The 21931-nt window shown below is 45.3% G+C and overlaps 1 protein-coding gene across 1 annotated transcript in view; it reads right to left on the reverse strand.

Annotated features, from left to right (window-relative positions):
• Positions 1-21931, reverse strand: part of LOC109471481 (LIM/homeobox protein Lhx5-like) — a 118882-nt gene that overhangs the window by 54933 nt on the left and 42018 nt on the right. The window contains 1 exon segment of the mRNA XM_019770812.1: positions 21594-21931. This exon segment is cut by the window's right edge and continues 72 nt beyond it. Coding sequence (XP_019626371.1) covers positions 21594-21931 — 338 coding nt within the window.

A 21931-nucleotide genomic window follows, 5' to 3' on the forward strand; every position in this document is an offset into this window, starting at 1 on the left:
GCCAGGATAGAAAGAGAACCACAACAAGCAAACTGCCGTATGGTTGTACAAAATCAATCCATCGCTATACACGGCGCGTTCGCAATCACCGTTGCGATTTTGGTATGGGAGAAATTTCAAGCAGGACTTTGGCAGAACCAACTGCCGACAAGGATCTAAGACAACATTTTCCTATTTAAAAAATCTTGCAGGGCTCTCCTCAAGCAATGAAGCAAGAGTGCTCCCCCTCTCCCTGAAATCCTGGCACCTCTCCCAAAATGTTCAAATTTAGGGTTTTCTCTTACTACTTTCATGAAAATTTGCTGATTTTGAATCAGCCGATTAGGGAGAGAACGTACACCTCTCCCCTAAGAATTTCTGGGGAGACCCCGTCAAGATGGGCACGTACACGACTACCCTAAAAATGCCCTCGGTTCGCAATGTATATGTCTGGACCCATAGACAGAGTGCCCCCCCCCCATATACCAGTAATTCCATGCTCAGTTGAATTGGATTTTAAATCTTGACTGTGACGTCAGATAAGCTGAGATGTAATACCAGACAAGCTGTCACTCAGCAGGAAATCACCATGGCAACGTAATCGGTTACGTCATACAAAAAGTAGCGAAGTAGTGAGGTAACGAGATCGGCTGCTTGGTGCGACAGTGTACAGAAAGATATCGAAACAAAAACCTCTTCTTCACAGATTCACATCAAAATAGGCTATAGTGGAACGAAGCAGGTCTGTATAACTACCCTCATCACCGTAAATGTTCAGATATTTATACTTTTATGCGGTTATTACGACACAGTTGTCTCCCTAACATTTACGATGCTAGTTAGTGTGTCTCCAGTCGGAGATATTACATAATCAGGTTCATCCTTACTTACTGTAGTAAACTGTGGTATATAAGTAACTCTACAATGAAGCACCTTAACAAGTGCACATGTAATTTGTAGCAATTCAAAATATGTAAATTCACTGCATTTTTTTTTAATAAAGTACACCCAGTTATTTAGACCCACGGTCTACTCTTCCCTCCTTGCAAGACTTTTCCCGTAACACTGTTTCCTAGATCCTTCAAACTGACGATTGTAGAAATGAGAATAAAGAATCCCCGGCTCCGAGGCGTGGGCAGGCCCGTTTGTTACAGCTCGGTTCGCGTCACTCTAACACCGCCATTCCGTATAGCCTACAATCCATGCTGTTCCCAGGGCCTAAACTCGGCTCCAGGACCTACACAGGGCAGATCCTAGACTCTGAGACCATGGACCTCCACGCTGAGACAAACAATGCCCCAAGAATATTTCGCCTCATCCGAGGTAGAACAAAATTTTCAAGGGGAATGCTAGCACTGAAGCCGAAGGGGCATTGTCAATAGATAGCTTTAAACAATGTCTAGAGTTAGATGTTCAAAGGTTAGGTGTAACAAGTCGATCGGTGCAATGTCCCAGCTGCCGCCGGGCCGAGTGCCTGCGAAGCTGGTGTGTTACGCCGATGGGCGGTTATACCGGCCATACAGATACAGATACAGATACAGATACAGAAGAGCTGGCCTCTCTAGTGAGCCCTGGAAGCGGCCTGGCACCGAGGCTACCATCTCGGAGACGCCGCCGCGCTCCGTGCCGAACACCGGCGGAAAGCAAATCTAGCGTAAAATTGACGGTACGCCGATTCCTGGCACCGCTATTAATTTAGACGTGCGGAACGCGGAGTGGGAGGCCCCGGCGCTGCTGACGAGCAAGGCTGCCTTATCATGTAGACTTACTTATCATGTAGGGAAGGGAAACTAGGAGATATGTGTTTGTTTATTTATTTATTTATCTACCTTAAGGTCGTGCCCCACATCCAAGCAAAAGCATGTAAAATTGCTAAAAACACACGGACAAAACTACCTGTATGTCTTACCTATAAATTACCTTGGCACAATAAAATGCCTCGTCCTGGACTTACTTATTATATAGGGAAGGGGAACTAGAAGATATGTTTGTTTATTTGTTTACCTCAAACCCGTGCCCCATATCCAGGTAAAAACATGAAAAACACTTAAGATACACGAATAAAACTACAAGTATCTTAACTATAAATTAGCTTGGCATAATAAAATGCTGTGCTGTGATAAAATGCCGGATATACAACGAAGGCTATCACTGGTTCTATATTGTGCACAACATTGGGCACTAAGCCTACATTCCACTACTTTATATCAAAAGATCCTACAGTATGGGATATGAACATATACGCATATATATCGGCGGGTGTAGATAGTGATAGTAGCGCACGATGGATGGTAGATCATATTTGAGAAGCATTGTCACAATCGACGAAGAAAATAACTAAAAAGACCCAACAAGATAGGCGCACATAGAAAGAATTAGGAACAACAGCGAGATACGAATGAACAAAATTATACAAAAAGGAAAGCAAAGATTCACTGAAAGAAGAAAATGAAGAAAGAGAGAAGACATCCGTAGATGACATGAGGACATAAACATAAAACTGTCCCCGCTCTGCGATCACATCTCGCGATGTACCGCCGATCCCGACATTACCGACACCGGGCCGCCACCTGAGCGCATCATTAAAATGTGCTCTAAAAACACTCAGAACCGATTATAAAAACTGGCGGCACATTCCGCACGGGCGCGGGCAACGATTCCACCGGACACGCATGCGTGCGGCGACGTGACATGTACGGAGCGATAGAAGCATTCCGAACACGGGGAGACTGAGAGAGAGAGAGGGAGAGAGAGAGGGAGAGAGAGAGAGAGAAAAGGGAGAGAGAGAAAGGGAGGAGAGGAGGGAGGGAGGGGAGGAGGAGGGGAGGACGACACACACACACACACACACACACACACACACACACACACACACACACGCGCAAACTCACACACACACACACACACACACACACACACAAACACAAACACGCGCGGCACACACACAGAGCAAGAGTCCGTCGAAAGCGCGTATCCAGAACCGCGCTTGATCGAGAACCAAGGTCAGACACGGTTCTGCATAGTCCACGCGTATCCAGAACAGTGCATTTGGAGCAAATCTACCTTCTTGGATACGCAGAAACAATCCAAAACCGTGCCTGATCCTAACGCTAACCAATTCTGGCATAGAGAAGTACAGTACTGGATGCGATAGTGCCTTTTTGCGACGGCGCTCTCAGTCTCTCTCTCCCGGCCCCTAACTCTGGGTAAGATCTACAGCTCGGCAGCCCGGGCATTAGCGGGCCGGCCGGTAGTTCATTTATCAAGCCGTGGTCTATCACAGAATGGATGCCCTATCCAGTCCTAGAGTGATTAGGGGCGAGGGGAAGGGGACCCGGGAGACCTCTCCTGCTCATTCCCATTCCGGGCCCGTCTCGGCCCTCCCTTCTTGATATTCCAGCGCCGCGCCGACGGCGCTCTCGCGGGACCCGGGGTCAAGCTTCGATGTAGGCGGGCGAGGGATACCAGGAGTCCTGGGATCGATTCCCAGGGAACAAAGTCGGGATACGAGCGCGACAGAAACAGAATTTTGCGTCACCACCCCTTTAGTGTGCGACGTGTTGAAAGCCTGTCAGACGATCTAGAGGGAGGGAGGAAGAACGAACGCGCTGAGGTAAATCAGACGACATCTCGTGCAGATTGCCATGGAAACCATAAATCTGCATCTCTTCCGCCAAGTTATTTTCTCCAGGGAAAGATTTTGATTTCTAGATTCCATATATGGCTGTGACGTAACAAGCATGTACATACTGCTGTCAACTTATGTAAAACGACTGTTTTGATGATAAAAATTAGAAAGCGATATAATTTCGCGCGCCAAATTGTAAACGAAGAAAAAACTAATTCAGGCATTCCCTCGCCATACAACTCAGTCGAAGTCGAAGTTCATATATTCTCTACAAAAGAAAAAGGCATTTCTTCTTCACTCCAATAACATAACGAAAAGTTGACACAAGTTCTTCGAGTCAAGCGATAGAACAACTAAGTCAGACGACTTTTCCTTTTTGGCGGGAACTTCATAAACTGCCAGGTGACTTAAAAATGGCGGGATATCGTTTTCGTTGCTAGGCAAGATGATCTGTTCACAAATTCTTAAAGAAATTGAAACCCAATAGCGTCTTCCTATACGTAACATGACAGAAAGTTGGCACAAATTTTCCCGCCAACTGAAAAAAAACGACTTTTTACATTTTTTTTTCAATTTTTGGCGGGAGATCGTTTTCGTTGCTGGACAGGACGATCGTTTCGCAAATTCTCATAGAAAGTATCCCGAAAATCCAATTTCTCCTTCGTTTCAGAAACCTGACAGAAAGTTGACACAAATTCTCCTGCCAGCCGAAAAAACAACTAAAGTCGAACGACGTTTTTTTTATTTTTGGCGGGAGATCGTTTTCGTTGCTGGGCAGGACGATCATTTCGCAAATTCTCACAGAAAGTATTCCAAAAATCCATTTTTTTCTTCACTTCAGAAACCTGATAGGAGGTTGACACAAATTCTCCTGCCAGTCGATAAAACAACTAAAGTCGGACGACTTTTTTTTATTTTTGGCGGGAGATCGTTTTCGTTGCTGGGCAGGACGATCGATTCCCATTACATCAGTAATCTCGGGGTCCGAGTCCAGAGCGATCCGCCGGCGACGGGGATATCGATCTCGGCTGGCGCGAGGCGTCAGAGTCATTTGTAATGCATACGCTGGGGCCTCCCAGCATCCAGAAGCATTTAATAGAACATGAGCGTTCCGAGCCGGCGGCAGGAGCCGAGGGGAATAGCTCCCGGGCTGGATACGCGCGCCAGTTACGCACGGCTGGAGCTGGGGATGTTGGAAACGGCTTGGATATAATCGGCTTCTGTTCCAGATAAAAACACTTTCTTTTCTACTTAGAAATTCTTGGAAAAGTTTGTTGTGAGGAACTGTTTACCACAAGAGTAGAAATGAATGTGGAATGTAGGCGCGGTTACGCACGGCTGGAGCTGGGGATGTGGAAACGGCTCGGATGTAATCGGCTTCTGTTCCAGATAAAACACTTTCTATTCGGGGAAAAAGTTTGTTGTTATGAACTGTTTTCTGCAATGGAAGAAAGGAATATTGCATATATAAAAGCTTTTACTTCCGGACAGGAAAATATTAATAGTATATGTCATTTCTGGAGCATACTAGTAATTGAATAATCTCTTAACATTACTTTTTACTTTATTTTCTAGGCGGGAGCACTTGAAAAAAATGATTTTATACGATATATGACAAAAGTAAAAAAAGTGGCCAACTTCGTGCACGTGTAAAACCATGCTTGTCACAAGTGATATTTTGTAAAACGCATGTTATTCGCGCACACTTGTGTTTAACGACATTCACACAAGTACCTCACGATAATACAATACATAGCAGCCCTGAGGTGTGTAGACGCATTTCGTTATGGCCAAGAATTATAAATCGCTACAACAAAAGACACTGCTAAATGTTGACTTGGGGACAGATCACAGATATAGAGTCAGTAATCCAAGATGGCCGCCAGCGACTCCCATAGCGGGGATGACGCAACAGCGCCAGGGATTCTGGGAATTAAAAAACGATTAAGCTCCTATCAGTCAATCATTAAAAAATCCACGAAATCCGCCTGTTTACAATGAAAACATCAGACTAGTTCCAACTGCTTCGCATCAAGACACAGCGTCAACAATGTTGGTAAAGATTGAAAGCAATTGTTGGCCGATATATTTTTGTCGTTCTAACGTAATATACAGGACTAACAGTCGTGCATGGCAATGTGCCCAAGATATGTTGCATCGGAGTGTCAAGGCAGCAATCTGGTTTTGACAGAGAGATTTGAATATAGCAAGTATGCTCAATGCTCTGCCATGAACACGTGCCTTCTATAGCAATAACATTTAACACAGTTATTTGTCAAGATGTAAACTATTCGTCCTTCGCCTTCACGAGAGGCAACGATGAATAAAACTCAACCAGATCCATTTAATAGCTGCAAACATACCAGAAATTTGGATATTTGCTACGACAGTGTCGTGTTTGTGAAACTTAAGTCAGCTAGCTACTCTTGAAAGCCATTATGTGCATAATTTGTCAATTTCGACCATTTTGTTTTTCTTAAAAACACACAATCCACCCTGGCTTTTTCCTTCACCCTGCAAGTTAATTTTTTTGGTTGTTTATGTTTCATGAAATTTGTTTTTATGATTGTTGCGTATAAATCAAATACGAATAAATCAAATGAAATTTTCATCCCACGGATGTTGACAAGAGCCTGCATGGTGGAGATTGTTAGAGAGAAGCGACGATGAAGGAAACTCAACCAGAGTCATTTACTGACTGCAAAAATGGCAGGAATTTGCTGTAAATTTCCATCGCACGGATGTTGACAAGAGTCTGCATGTTGGAGATTGTTAGAGAGAAGATGCCCACGTGGCGGAGGCGAGAGTGGTTATTCCGCATCCCGGCTGCCGAAGCCCCACCTGGGACCACAGATCCTCATCTGCAATGCATAGGCTGAGACCGACGGCTTCCCTCCGAACGGATCATAACGTAAAGAGCGTTAAATACTACATGGCCGTGGATGTTCGGGCAGACCGCTGTGCGCGTGCTGGCAGCGAAACGACGGCGCTTTGTGTGGATGGGCTTGGCGGGAAGGCTGAGGACGAAATGCGTCTGGGGCACAGACAGACAGACAGACACACGCACACATACATACATACATACACACACACACACACACACACACACACACACACACATACACACACACAAAAAGCACACACACACACAAACACACACACACATACACACAAGCACACACACACGTACAGACAGACGGACACACACACACACACACACAGGGAGAGAGACAGAGACAAAGGAGGGAAGGAAAAGAGAAAAAGAGAGAAAGAGATCGGAAAGAAAAACGAAGAATGCATGACATGTATGAGTGAGTGAGTGAGAGTGAACCAAATATTAAGTAACGTGAATTAGATGTCTGACTAGCTATATACATGTAATTATAACCATGTAGTAACATTGACCTTAAACGCCCTGGCCGGTTGTACACTGTTGGCTATAAGTTCAGCCAAACCAATCAGAAACCCAAGATAACATCACTAATCTCCGAACAACGTGTCTACAGACTCACTACACCACATCAGAGCCGTTCGAGAGAGTCAGGGCAGAATCTACACACTTAGACATCCAGGTAATACGATACGCCAAAAAGCAGTTACTCAAGCAACTGGATATGATTTTAAACCTGCATTTATCCTCTGGTCTCCCAGTCACTGACGAAAGCTAGTGGATACTAGCTGAAAAGTCTGACCGTTTCTAAAATCACATCCAGTTGCTTGAGTAACGACTGCTTTTTGGCGTACACAACTTTTCCTTCAGTGCACACCGGGGAAAGTTCATCCTAGACCTCCCCCCTCAATCCGGGGACGCATTTCTCCACATCACTCCCTTTCTTCTGGTCCATTTGTTGGCCTGAAAGCGCTGGCTGTCCTGACAGAAGAGGCGGTGAATAATTCAGGAGCGGGGATTAGGGGCGATAATCCGCGGGAAGGCCGGGATCAGGACACACCTCGGGTCGGCGCGGGTTGTACCGGCGGTCGGGTCACGGGGTCAGTCTCAGGACTGGGCAGGAATCTCAAAAACCGGACGGAATAGTCGGGAAGAACAAGACCAAATACTACAACTCTTATTATACATTTGATGGAAGAAGAGGAAAAACATGAAAACGATAGGTATGACGTCTAAATACACTAACACTTCCAAGCCAGTCTTCATAATACAACTTGGGCAGGACTCTCAATACATGTACAAGTTCCCACCGTTTCGTATTCAGTTATAAGCTATTATTTTGTGTACATTTGTACTTCGATTTGTATTTGTTTAGTAGTGTCGTCAACATAAGTTCTTTAACCACTACTATGTTTTTAATTGTCTCCGCATTTGAATATGACTACATATATATTATAACACAAGTTCCAACCGTTTCGTTTTTAGTCTGGCTTATTTTGTGTACATTTGTGCTTTTGTTTATGCTTAGTAGTGCCGTCAACATAGGTTCAACACTACTAACCTTCATTGTGCCACCACTATTTTAATTGTTTCCGCATTCGAATACAACTACATGTATAATATTACGGCTTCCAAACATCTCTACATTCACATATGACAACTTTTAATGTTTATTCTTTTCGTCACTTTATTTTCCTATCACTTTCCCTTTTTCAATGTGCTGTTGCTGTGTGCTCCAGATACAATCTGATGTCTAAATACACCAACACTTCCTTACCCAGTCTTCATCTTTATAAACCTCCTTGAATGATGATAAAAACCAACTACTCGCGTCTTTATTCCTCTACGACCAGTTTTTTTTTTTACTTTAGTACGTCGATGAAGGTTAGACATCCAGGTAATACGATACGCCAAAAAGCAGTTACTCAAGCAACTGGTTATGGTTGTGGAAACGGTCAGACGTTTCAGCTAGTATCCACTAGCTTTCGTCAGTGACTGGGAGACCAGAGGAGAAATGCAGGTTTATAAGCACAAACAATTGATTGGTATGCAAATGAAGTGAAAAATCATATTCCAAAATCATATCCAGTTGCTTGAGTAACTGCTTTTTGTATTACTTTAGTAGTTACTGCTTTACTGAACTCCCTTCTTAGCCCCCCTTCCAGTCTTTCAATCAGCTTGAGTAAAGAACCTGAGCTGAAAGATGTCCCCCTCCTCTCCACGTTTCTGAGTTCAACCTTAAAAGACCCCATCGCTAACAACTCGTGTCCGAGACACTATAAAGTCACTTAAGGATTGCAGTCGCGTCGCCTCTTCCTTCTTCACTGGAGTCTGCGACCACTGGGCGACTGCTGAGCGACCAGAAATTTGACAGGTCACTCACCGAAGTTCAGAGATAACGAAGGTTTTCTTTACGTGTTGTTTGATTGGTTTGGTGACTTTTAAATTAGGCTTTTGCACTGTGCATCATACCCCTATTATAAAGTCAAGGGTTCAGTGTTGTTTAGTATGTTTTGTTGACTTTTAAATCAGACTTTTGCATTGTGTATCACACTCTTATTAGAAAATCAAGGGTCCAATATTCTGGTCGCCCAAGGATCGCTGCCTAGTGCAAAGGATGTCCTTGAATTGCAGTCGCGTCCCGGTACCGTGTTCGTGACACCGCCACTGTTCCTTCTACCGGCCGGTACAAGTCTAAATTGTGGTATAGATCTTGATGCCATCATTAGCCGGTACCACCACATATATTCCGGGCGGGTTGACGGCTCGCGCAGGTAACACGCCGTTTGTCTGCCTCTCACGACAATGTCAATGGACCGGCGACGACAGGGGGACTGCGGCGGGAATCAATAACTTCATTCATGATCTTAGCCACGATGGGAGGATGATACAAACTGTGCCTGTCATACTAATGATCATCACCAACGTACACGTATAAGAGCTCGTAGACACATCACAACACAATTCTCGGTTTCCTAAATTCCCCCACGTTAACTTCTAGTAATTTGTGCTGTGGGCCTACGTCCAAATTCTAAGACCTCTAACCTCTTGTCATTCTGCCTGTCAATCTTCCCAACCCACATGTTTAAACTGCCAACCTACTCAGTCCGGACAAACAGACACACAAACCCACAGCTCATATTTGTAACATTAGCTTGCCTGCCCTTAGTATGCAAGGACTAGTGGTAGAAGGACAATATTAATACGCACCAACGATACAGTCTGTAGGCACTAGTAGATGATATGATTGTACCAGTAGTACCAAGGACAGCACCAATGTGGTACACCAACAGGACGGCACGTTCTGTCACACTTTGAGTCTTCGTAGCCTAGTTGTAACGTTATATAGCTTAAAGCGTCTTCCGTATGCATGGATCACATTAGTAAGCACTAGGGGTATAGTCTGTTGACACTAGTAGATAATATTATTGTGCCATTAACAGTACCAATGTAGTACACCAACAGGACGACACGTTCTGTCACACTTTGAGTCTTCGTAACCTCAATGCACTTATATGTACTACACAGTAGCTTAGAACGTCTCCAGTATGCATGGACCAGTGTATAAGGACACCATTAGTAAGCACTAGCGGTCCTGTGTGTCGGCAGGACCGTGGCACATGGCCTGAGCGTGCCCCCCTCCCACCTCTCGGCGGATTCTGCATGCGGCGGAGGCGCTCCCTGCGCCGCTCCCTGATCTATTATCACATCAAAAGGGGGGAAGCATTTAATAAATGTTTCAGGGGACATTAGCCGCGCTGAATACAGTATCGCAGTTACGCTACCCCGTGCGTCAGCCGGGAACACCGGGGTGGGACCTCAGGGTCTCGTTTTGGAGTTTTCTTCTCGGATGGGTGGATGGAAGAATGAGGGAGCGGTGGTGTCGGAACATTACAGTGTACACAACTGTCGTGCATTTTGATTCGTATTAGAATTCATATTACCATCTCTGTAGTGTTTCTCGAAGCACGACAGCAATGTATACATAAGATATAAGAACGTAGAATACAATTGAGTATCATTGTAATCATCTCATTGTTTCGTCAATTCTTTTAGTAATTTGCTGTCCTGAATAAAATATATTTCCTCTTGAAAACCATCGCGAGACGTCTTGGCGTGTAGAACGTTTTGATCGAACGCGTCGAACCCCCTGTTCTATTTCGAACGCCTTCAAACGCTGATTTTGACGGGGGTGTTCGAAATAGAACATGTTCGACGTGTTCGATCGGGAACGTTCTATTCTGATACCCATTTACTAGTATTCAGTAGCCTCGCGTGCGCCAAAATGTACTCTCTAGCGGACCAACTCCCTAGGCATGTTATCTCTCTATTTGGCCAATTTCTACTCTTTCAGCCATCTCCTGAAGCCTGGTAGAGACTATTTATTCAGTACGATTTGGCAGAAACGCTACTCCCTCCCTGCACCCGACACCGCCTGCCTGTACCCGCTCACCCGGGCGCTAATGCGGTCCGACGGGACGGGTATTGTTTCTCCCGCCGCTAATGTAGCCGAAAACGGTTATTAAACGTTTCCACTCAGCCGAGCCCGGAGCCGGCCTGAGCCGAGCCGAGTGCCGGGGGGAAGAGGGGAGCCTGGAAGCCGCGCATGCGTAATGTAGGCCTGGTTGCACCGTGGTTGTCAGCTCCAAGTAGATGTATGGAGGTTCGCTGGTAGGTGTTGGGCGAGGCGTTTGGGGAAAACGTAGATGAAAAAAAAAACAGAAGACGTGTAAACTCTGAACTACGAAGGTCTGAAACAAATATACCGAGCAAATGAAAAGAAGTTGGGCATAGAAATAAGGGTATAAATTAATCGAGCGACCTGTCAAATTTTTGCTCGCCTACACCTAGCCTGTTTACCAAACCTATTATAGCTCCCGAGTCCTACAGCCTATTTGTGGAGATGATGTAGGACTCGGGAGCTGTAATAGGTTTGGTAACAAGGCTAGCCTAGACCCAGTGTGAAAGGAGTATATCATACTTTCAGAAGTCACTGTCTCGCTAGTCGCTGAGGCGGATCATAAACTAACACTGGATTCTATCTACGGTTAGAAAAAAAAAAAAAACAGGCAGCAGGAAATGGGCTTTATTTCCGCGTGTTGGGGTTTAAAAGACGGACTAAAGATAACGCAGGACACGAACTAATGATGCCTAGGGGAGATTAGCGCAGAAATGGGAGAATTATTACCCCACATTAAGATTTTCTGTTAAGAAATGTCTAGTCCGCTATTAAAGTCCAATTTCTTGTTCCAAAAGCTGAGGAAGAGGACCATTAATTGTCGTTTTTCTGGACAACCCTGAATAATGAAAGGATCTTTAAATAAAACTGTCAGCACAGCAAATTTGTTATCATTAAGATTAATCTACAAACAGATCTTTTTTGCAAGACAGTATCAAATTGGCCAGGTTGTATAATTCTCCAGGCAGTTAGTATTTTGCCACTCGAAGTTCGGTTGGCTTAAAAAATAGACCAGAACAAAAACGAAATCCTCATAAAATGCATAAAACACGTCAAAAATACGCTGTAGCCTAAACCTCTGCTTGGAGAGTACATTAAGATGCCTATCAAATGACAGAACAGGTAGTTGGGTAGGAGAGTAGGTCAGACAGTGAGACAGTGATTGAGTGAGTGAAAGATAGAGTGAGAGAGTGAGAGAAAGTGTTACTAAATGAGTGGGGGTGCACGTGAGCGTGTCTGACTGGTTACAGAGTGAAGATGTAACTTTTAAGTGTTGTAAATAAAGTATGTGAAATGAAAGAGCTCAAGTTCTGAAAAAAGGACATATATTCTACAAGAGCTAGACGACACTTTCTAGTATTAAAGGTAAGTACCCCATGTACGTCATCCACCAGATACGCGTTTGAAGTATTTGGTATACCTTATATATAATACTAACATCGAGTATGATAAAGCTAGTAGCAAACTCAAAACTCACATGTCACAGAAAGTGCAAATCTAACTTTCAGTAGAAATGGAAAGACCTGAGCATAAATAATGAGTTTTTCAACCTGAAGTAAAGAATGAAGAAAGAAATACTGAAAGATAGGATGTATTTTACAAGAGATAAATGATACTTTCATTAGGATACACCAGATAAAGCTAGAGAAGCTAGAAAACTCAGAACAGACAGGGGGCCTGGTCACAGAATGACAGAGAGCGCAGATGTAACTTTTGAGTGATGTACATGTAGGTAAGGATAGGGGGAATGGAAAAAGCGTACGTACTGCATCCACCTTATAAAGCTAGTAGAAAGCTTGCTCCAGCTTCTGCCTGCTCACAGACTGACAGAGAATGACAAAGAGTGCAGATGTAACTTTTGAGTCTCGCTGCAGTTTGATTGACGTGGTTGCAGACGACACCTGACCCGCGGAACCTGACTTCCCGCCCTTCAGGTGACGGGCCGGGCGAGACGGACGGACAGACCCACCGCCGCGCCACGATGTCTGGCCGGGCATCAGCCGTCCTACTCACCTGTCAATCATCCTGGCTCGTGGAGAAAGGAGATAGGGGCCGGGCCGGGCGTGACGGATTGGGCGGCGTGTTGTTTGCGCAGCGGCTGACCGTGAGCCGGCAGGGAGTAGCCTCTACCAGGCTTGGGGAGGCGGCAGGCAGTAGCCTCTACCAGGCTTGGGGAGGCGGATGGAAAGAGTCGAAATCGGCCAAATAGAAAAATAAACTTGGGAGTTTGTCCGTTGAGAGAACAGTTCGCCGCACTCTACCAGGCTTGGGGAGGCAGCTGGAAAGAGTCGAAATCGGGCAAATAGAGAAATAAGCATGCCAAGGGAGTCTGTCCGTTGAGAGAACAGTTCGCCGCACCCCAAGCATGTCGGGAGTCGCCATTTCTTTGAAGTCCACTAATCTCTATCTTATATCTTGGGGTGCGGCGAACTGTTCTCTCAACGGACAAACTCCCTTGGCATGCTTATTTCTCTATTTGGCCGATTTGTACTCTTTCCAGCCGCCTCCCCAAGCCTGGGTAGAGGCTAGGCAGGGAGGGGCGCCGCGGCGGGGAGCAGGGGTGCCGGTGTCAGGGCCCGGCACCGTGACTGTGTCCAACGCGGTTTCGCGCGCTCCCATCAGCCGAATGCCAACATTTGGGTTACGGTGGAGAAAATAAAAGTTCGCCCGCAAAAGACACGCCCGGGTTATCTCTCTGTCCCCCTCTCTCCGAAAGGTCTCATCCGTTTTTTTTCTGTCCGAGAAGTTCACGGCATTCTGGAAAAATGTCCTGACATCTTTTGGTTCCGTCTCTTTTGTCATCCTTTCTTTTCTTCATCAGCTTTAACTTCACAAGTTCTTGGCTCAAAAGTTGCCCCTATCTTGTTGTACTACTTTATCTAGACATATGTCTTTCTTCTTTCTTTAACGTTCTTGCGATTGACGTATTTTTGTATCCCTTTTGATTTAAGAATCATGTCCGTTGCGATAGGCATGTTTTTGTATACTTTCCAGAGCTGTTTTAATTTAGTACCGGTGTACATGACCTAGCAAATTGCTATCTCAGCATGGGATTCTTACAGCATTTTTACAGATCTTATTTGTAAGCTAAGAAAGGCTCGAAACTCAATCACGAAACGAAAGTAAGGTACTTTTGTAAGTCAGTATTTGTGTAAACGATCTGAAACTGACTGGTTATCCAACACGGAGTACTTCTAGAAGAATCTGGCCTTTTAATCTTATTTTAGAGTCGCGACAATACGTAGATGTGGGGTACGCCCGTGTCGGCAATGTGCCCACAAGCCCCTCCCGACTCCGACCCGAACTCTGCCCGGGTTGTAAGACGATCTCACTACAGCCAGGCCGTGACGAATCCCGGCAGCCCCTGCGCCGGCCAGGGTGAGCCAACTGCCATAAATTCCCGTCAATAAATCGCGATCTCGCCGAAACTTTGGAATACCTTTGAAATCGAGGCATACACGACATAAAAACTAAAACGTAAGGTCTGAATTTTATAAGATAACCTGCCAATCAGGATTGTACACTACTCTGGACCCGTTTCTCGAATTATACAATTCAGAGATGTTAGTAGAAAGCATCCCTCGGCTATGGGATCTTTAGTTTTTACTAGAAAGAGCAACTTGGCTTGATTCTTTAAACATGTGTTTTAGGCATAGCCTGGGCTTGGATACTGTCTTATTTAGCGAAAGCCTGCTCCCATTTTCAATAGCCACCTCTCTAGACATTGCCACAGCACTAACAAAACATATGAACTTTGTGAGACACTTGCAAGACCACAAGGTTGGTTACGACTTTGGCACCAAAAGATCTAGTCTGGTTACGAGACCAATTTTAGCTCCCGAGACTACAGGAAAGGATATAGTTCCGGGAGCTAAAATAGGTCTGGTAACCAGGCTATGGTGACTAGTGAAGATCACCTTTCTACCTGATAACAAACGCGTTCTAAGAGTCGAAGAATAGTATGTGGTTGTAATAAGGCCAGGGTCAAGGGCAGAGAAGCACGTGACAGACAACATAACACGCCCAGGGGTCGGCAGAAGGGCTACAGGGCAAGGAGCGGACTGGGTTACGATAATGTCGGGTCACCATAATGTTGTCCTGAACCTGTCTGTAGTGTTTGGATGGAGAGGGTCGAGTGTTGGAGAGACATGACTGGGGAGAGGGATAGTCTGGCAGGTACGGTGTCGGAAAATGATGTGGAAGGAAGGAATAAAAGGTGATAGAAAGAGAAGAAAGCTCGAGGTGGAAGCTTACTGGATAAGGTTACAATTTTCGGGCAAAGTGAGTAAAGACGAAATAAAACTGTAGTAAAAGAAGTGTCAATCAAGCGTCTCTTTGCTTGCCTTCATTATTCTGACGTGTTAGTATGAATTGGTGCATAACACATGTTGATGGACTACCAAAAGTTTAAGAATTTCTATGTGTCGATCGGGTCTTGGGGGGCATCTTAAAGTACACGGTCTTGCTCTCAAAGAATAACTTAATAGCAGAAGGCCTTCTAATGTCTTGTGAGATGTCTTTTAAGAACACTGTCCTGTTCTGAGAAGAAGATGTAAGACCAGGAGGTCTAATGAGTTTTTATGGTTAAGTAAAACCTAACTGGAGAGTCCTAGAAACTCTGAGAAACTCCTAATGTCTTGTGAGATGTCTTAGAGAACAAACACAAGAAGGATTTAAGACCGGGAGGTCTGGTGAGTTTTCGTGGTTAAGTAAAGTGCTAGAAACTCTTGTCTTGTGAGAACACTGTCCGGTCCTGAGAATCAAGATTTAAGACCATGAGGTCTGGGTAGTTTTGGTGGTTAAGTGCAGCCACCTGTTACCGTGCCTCCGCGGTCAGCGCGGTTGTCAGCCCGCCTCGGCCTGATTTAGCGGAACGGCGCCCTCCCCTCCGTGTAGCGGCGCGATAGGGGGTCGGGCCACGCCGGAACGAATCGGGGGCTTCCCGCCCGGCGGCGACATCAAAGCGGCGGGTCGGGGGTCAAGCCGGGGCGAGACGGGGGAAAGGTGAGTCGGCCCGATACCGGCGGGGCTGTCTGCCCGGGCCGGGAGGACTGGACGATAATCTGGGTTTATACTTACAACAACTCGCGACGACACTGATAGGATGTGATAGCTTTTCCTATTCCAACACCTGAACTATAGCATAGTTAAAATTTTTTAAAGGTTGCGGTTTATACCTCCAGTAGACTATTATAAACAACGTTGGTTAGAAAATAGTAAAATTTGGCCAAATACTAAGAAATAGAGTTCATATTCCCGTCAAGGTAAAATGTTGCCCTTTAATACCACTACTAACTCCCCTGGCAAATAAATATTGGCCCTAGACTATTTTGCCGAATCGTACTATCTACCTATAACCCTCTAGGAAGGCCTGGTGGAAGCTAGGAGTCGTCCAGAGTGACTTTAAATGTTTTATACTTCCAGCATCTCGGGACGACACTGATAATCGTGCCTTCCAGTCGTGGTTTCAGGGAGTGGACAACCCACTTTCCAAGAGGAAAGTTTCTGGCCTCCAACGACTTTGTTTGACATTAGTGGCGCCGTGCCAAGTCCTACACCCTGACTTTGGCTGTGCAACACAAGGAACACCGAAAACTCACGGAGAAGCACTTTGGTCTCGGAGATCAGAAAGAAAGAAAGTTTATTAAACACAGAAACACGAGAACATACTGTACAGAAGAATGCAGCATGCTAGCAACAGAAGTATACAACTTACAACTCTGCAAATAAGTTCTGACAACTTGTTGTAGATCAGGATTTAAAAACACAAAGTACTTTGGCATGTCGGATGAATGCAGAAAGCTAGTGTACATTACACTGTTTACTATATCTGCCTACGTACGTGCCTGTGCCAGGAGCTGGCCCGTTGATCAACTTCATAAACTGAACTTACATGTCACAAGGCTTCAACGTTATGTGGCAAAACTTTCGCTAAAGCAAACACTCAGGGAGCACTTTCTGGCGACAGTTAAGTGATTTAAAGTTTATGTAACCATAAAGTTTAGTCTCTTTAAAAAACCATAAAGATTATCTACATCAAAAAACAACACGGAGAAGAGATTCAGTGTTGATGATGATACCATTTTCAACAACCCAAGGACTGATAAAAAGAACACAAAAAACAATCAGATTTACGAGGACACTTGATAAGCCCTACCCATAATCCCCCGGGGCCGACAGAGTGCACCGCAACGTGTCACGGGCGCTTAGCACCGCATCCAAACGATTGGCGCTGTTGAAAACTCCTCCCGATACGGACATCTCTATAAAAACAAACCGTTAAACCCCTGGAGGAACCTCGGGGACGCGTAGACATGCCAGCTGCGGGGTGGAGGTTAAGTGGTTCACACAGGACAGTCCTCGGGGATACAGAGATTCTTTATTGACACAACAAAAAGTACAGAGACTTTAGTATGATCTTCTACAACTAAAGATCTATCAAAGTTAAATACGTATATGGGTAACTTCATCCTACGTAAAGAATATATGTACGTGGCAAATTACGTACAGAATATATATCAGTGGTAACAATAGAGGTTTAACTATTCTCTAACATGTAGTCTCTTAGATTGAAATATTCTTTAATGCATTTCCCTATTTGAATACTGTATTGGATATCTCCCCGAAGAATGTAATTGAATTTTATAGAGTCTTGGTCACTTTTATTTGGAAACACACAATATGCACGAAATCTTCAACATTTTCAGAGTTTATAATCTCTAGAAGCCACGTGGCAAGCCTCACTGGGTCGGTCTACTGAGGAAGACTAGAGTGATAAGCTCTAGGTGAGAGAACTTTTTGTGTTGGAACAAAATTAAGCGTTACCTTTAAACATGTAACTCCCAACACAGATTAACTTTCATGATAGTATTCTCTAGAACTGTATGTGTTGTGTGGCAAAAGTAACGATATCATCACACTGAACAAAGCTCAGGCTTTCAAGTGATAGGTGAAATTTAAAGGCAGGTGAATGTGCATGAAATTTTGTAAAAATGACTCTGCATTGCATGTGTAAACTCAAGACATATTCTGGGATAGACTTGTAAAGTTCTAAGTTGGAAATCGCTCCAAAGAAACAGGTGGCGTCCATGCCAAGTTTTATCCAGGGTCTCTTTGAATTTCAAGTTGTGCCTACGTTGGATTGAAGACAGAAGAGAACCTCGATGCAGCTAAAAAGGGTGCTGAGATCCAAAAACAAACGCAACATGCAACTTACACACGGTAACTACGGAAGGAGCAAATCCTTACAAGGTGTCAACGATTCACATTTCTCACCACTTCCTCCGGCTATCAAAATAAACTTAGCACCACATTCGCCCCCCCGGCCGATACGAACGGTGTCGAGCACTTGACCTTCGCTGACCTTCGCTGGCTGCCAGCTGATCAAATAAACCAACTTCACTGCCGATGGGAAATACGGACATGGCACGTGTTAACTGTCTTGCCCCCTTTCTCACTCACAACATGTTTTTTTTTAACTTCGCCAAGAAGGTTATGTTGTCAGAGGCGTTCGTGTGTGTGTGTGTGAGTGAGTGTGTGTGTGTGTGTGTGTGTGTGTGTGTGTGTGTGTGTGTGTGTCGTCCGCGTCCGTCTGTAAACACGATAACTTGATAAAGCCTTGATGGATTGTCTTGATATTTGGTAGGTGGGTAGGTATTGATGAGACCTCGAAATGATTAAATTTTTGGGCCACCTAGCGGCTTGTTACTTCTAAAATATAAGGCTAAAGGTTAGCTCTTTCCTTTTGGATCCAACGTCCACCACAAAAAAAGCCGCAATAGGGCGTTCCCAGTCTCATTTTGTTCGGATTGTCAGTACAGTATATACGATTCCGTTGTCTTTGTTCAGTGCAATATCGTTTCTAAGCTATGGCATATCAATGAAAAGTTCCAATTCAGGGTCATGTCGAAAATATTTTTTTTCTCTCCTCATCTTCCTGCTGTGTAGAGTCGACTCAATGTCGGAAAACAGCTACTTTGAGTTTGGATCAAGGTTACGACTACAATGCTGCATACTAGTTTGGCTTCAATGTTGCAATGGTAAGAAAAAGTTCTACTTCCAAGTATCGCGTGTGTGTACGTGACCGGAAGGAGGGGGGGGGGCGTCCCGCCATGCCGCCACCTGTTGTGATGAAAGCGAACACCGGTACGACACCAGGGCACTTCTCCTCCCTCTAACCCTGACTAACACAACAGACAAGCAGGCGTGCTGAGAACAGACCTAGCCTCCACCAGGCCTTTCTACGGGAATACGGATCGTAGTAATTCAGCAAAAAAGAGAGTAAAATTGGCCAAGGGAGTCCGGCCGCGGGGAGGTAGTTTATTTCCCTCCGAAGGCCAATCAAACCTACAAGGCGGCCAAACTCCTCTGGCAAATATTCTCCTATATATAGCCATGGTAGTTAGTCTAGTAGAGACTAGAACAGACCCGGTCTCCCTCCCCCCTAACCCTAACTAACACAACAGACAAGCGGGCGTGCTGAGAACAGACCGGTGTTATGTCTTCTGGTAACACTACACGGGCGTCGTATGACATTCACTGCGATCACTGCAGCAAAGTTTTGACTCCAAAAGTCAGAAAATATGCTCAGTCAACGGGTCAAATTTCACCAGGACTGATTGCGACACTGGAACAAGTGATACAAGATACCCGAGTTGAATTGAAAACCAAGTGCTATTAGCTGATCGAGAACGTAATTCTTTTGATCAAGAATTAAGCTCTACATGGCCAGTTCTGAGGAATCCTAGGTATCCACACCTTGCTTTCGAAGATTCCTGTTTCTACTACGCTCTAAGGTACATTGTTTGCTATCCAAACAAATAAACAAACAACCAAACAACTAATCCTCGAACATTCCATCCATGAAAACACCTTAACCAACAAACACCTGTCCTTCTGAGTCCTTCAGGTGTCCAAAAATACACACCGGCCGGATGACCAAAAACTCCCGCTGTTCTTCCAATCACCTAACCTGTCTCAACCCTCCCACCGTTCCGTCCACCGTACAGGCTCTATCACAACATCCCCGTGCCCATGCTGGGAGCGTGAGTGAAGTTTTACCAGCCTTTAGCAACACGATAACGACCCATTATGCCGGAGTGTGTGTAATAACAGCAGGACTAGGCCTGCCGCGGCGCGACTGAAAGCGACGCCCGCTGCGGAGGTAAGAGTGCTATTACACACCGTGGAATTAGTAAGCGATAACTTCTTTATGTAGGCGTACATGCTGGGAGCGGTATAATGTCCCGGCTCGCGTGTATGTGAGCTGGCCTCTCTGAACACGGCACCACGCTGTAAGTGTTTATGTCATAACGCTACATGCGGCCTGCGCTGTATGATACACACAGGTTACACCTGTTTCTTCACTTTTAAAATCGCCAAATAAGAAGGCAGGACTGACAGTGAGTAGCAAATAAAAAATACACATTATTAGTTACATAAAAAAATCCCGGCAACAAACTAATAAATATTCCACATAATAGTAAAATCCCCATTCAAACAAAACATATAGTCAAAGAATCACAATGTACGTTTCCAAAGTTGATATATTACTAAAGTTCGATAGAACGTCGTTCTCTGGTTCCTTGGAACATTCCATAGAATTAGGGTTCTATTCCATAGAATTAGCGTTCTATTCGAAGTTGTGGCATAGGAGATAGACACTAGACGACGCATCCGCCAGTCTAAACCTTGATGAATGTAAAGAGGGCATTTTAAGGACTTTTGCGTCTAGTTAACTTTTGAACGACCTTACGACAAGGTAACGGTAGCAGCAACCACTACTCCGAGTGTATTTGTTCTTTGTGTTTTCTTACTTGTCGCCGGCAGACTATCGGCAGACGGCGGACACACGAAGTTAACTTACCTTGAGCCGACCGTCTGCACAGGTTACCCCCCTCCCCACCTAACCCATCAATCTCCATTTGAAAAGCTATTAACCAAAGCCTTGTAGGACCGCGCCGAATCCGCGGCAAGAAGGGTCCGACCGAGAGCACAACTCCCGCCAAATTGCTCCCCCGTCCCAGAAGACCGGCCCGAAATTACCGTCATATTGCTCGGGAGATGAGCCCATCGATCAAGCCTTGAAGTTCGCCTCAGTCCTCCAGCGGCGCAATCTGTCTTGCGCATTTGTGATTCTTTTTTAACTTAGTCACCGACGGGAAGAAAATGGAGTCAAACGACGGTTTCCTGCCTGATTTACCGTCTCGCCGGAGCGCTACACGGAATGTCGTGTCGCTAGCTTACCCCGAGGAAACCACGCGTGCGCCCGAGTTGCTTATCTAAAGCTCCAACTCAGTTGTTGCCCAATGCCCCGTGCCGCGCCGCTGAAGACCATCGGGCCGTGGGTTAACTACAGTATTAAGTATAGAGGGTCACGTAAGCCTTGCGGCACGAACACTTTCATGTGATCCTCTACACTAAGCACTGAGAAACTAGAAGGCGTTAGTGTACGGTGTTGAGGCATACATCTAAAGGCGTTGCTGTGTAAAAGTAATCCATGGACGGCTCCAGCGTGCTTCCAGGTCCCTGGGTTGAAACCATGGAAGCTTTTCCTTGGATTATCTTAGATAGATTTGTGTGTAAGATTGGTGTGAAGAAGACGAGAGAGATAGAATGATGAGAAGTGTTTCCCTTACCTGTATAACCCTCATGTTCAGCCCCGTCTCTTGTGCTAACTGTTCCCGTATGTGCCTTGTGGGTTTGGGTGTGGCCGCGAAAGCTGCTTTTAAAGTTTCCAACTGTTTTGCCTTTATGGTAGTTCTGGGGCCTCTCCGCTTGGCCCCGAGTGTGTTCTCATTATTCCCGCCGCTGACGCCATCTTTGCTGGTGGCGCTGCCAGCCTCGTTGTCGGACGAGTTTCCCGAACTCACGGTGTCACGTGAGTCTCGCGCGGTCTCGCGTTCCTTCTCGTCCCGCGGCGCCGAGGAGGGGGAGGTGGGCGAGGCGGGGTTCGGGGTGTTCAGGCTGACGTTTT

This window comes from Branchiostoma belcheri, unplaced genomic scaffold (assembly GCF_001625305.1).
Source record: "Branchiostoma belcheri isolate BF01 breed outbred unplaced genomic scaffold, Haploidv18h27 scaffold25, whole genome shotgun sequence".
Taxonomy (NCBI): domain Eukaryota; kingdom Metazoa; phylum Chordata; class Leptocardii; order Amphioxiformes; family Branchiostomatidae; genus Branchiostoma; species Branchiostoma belcheri.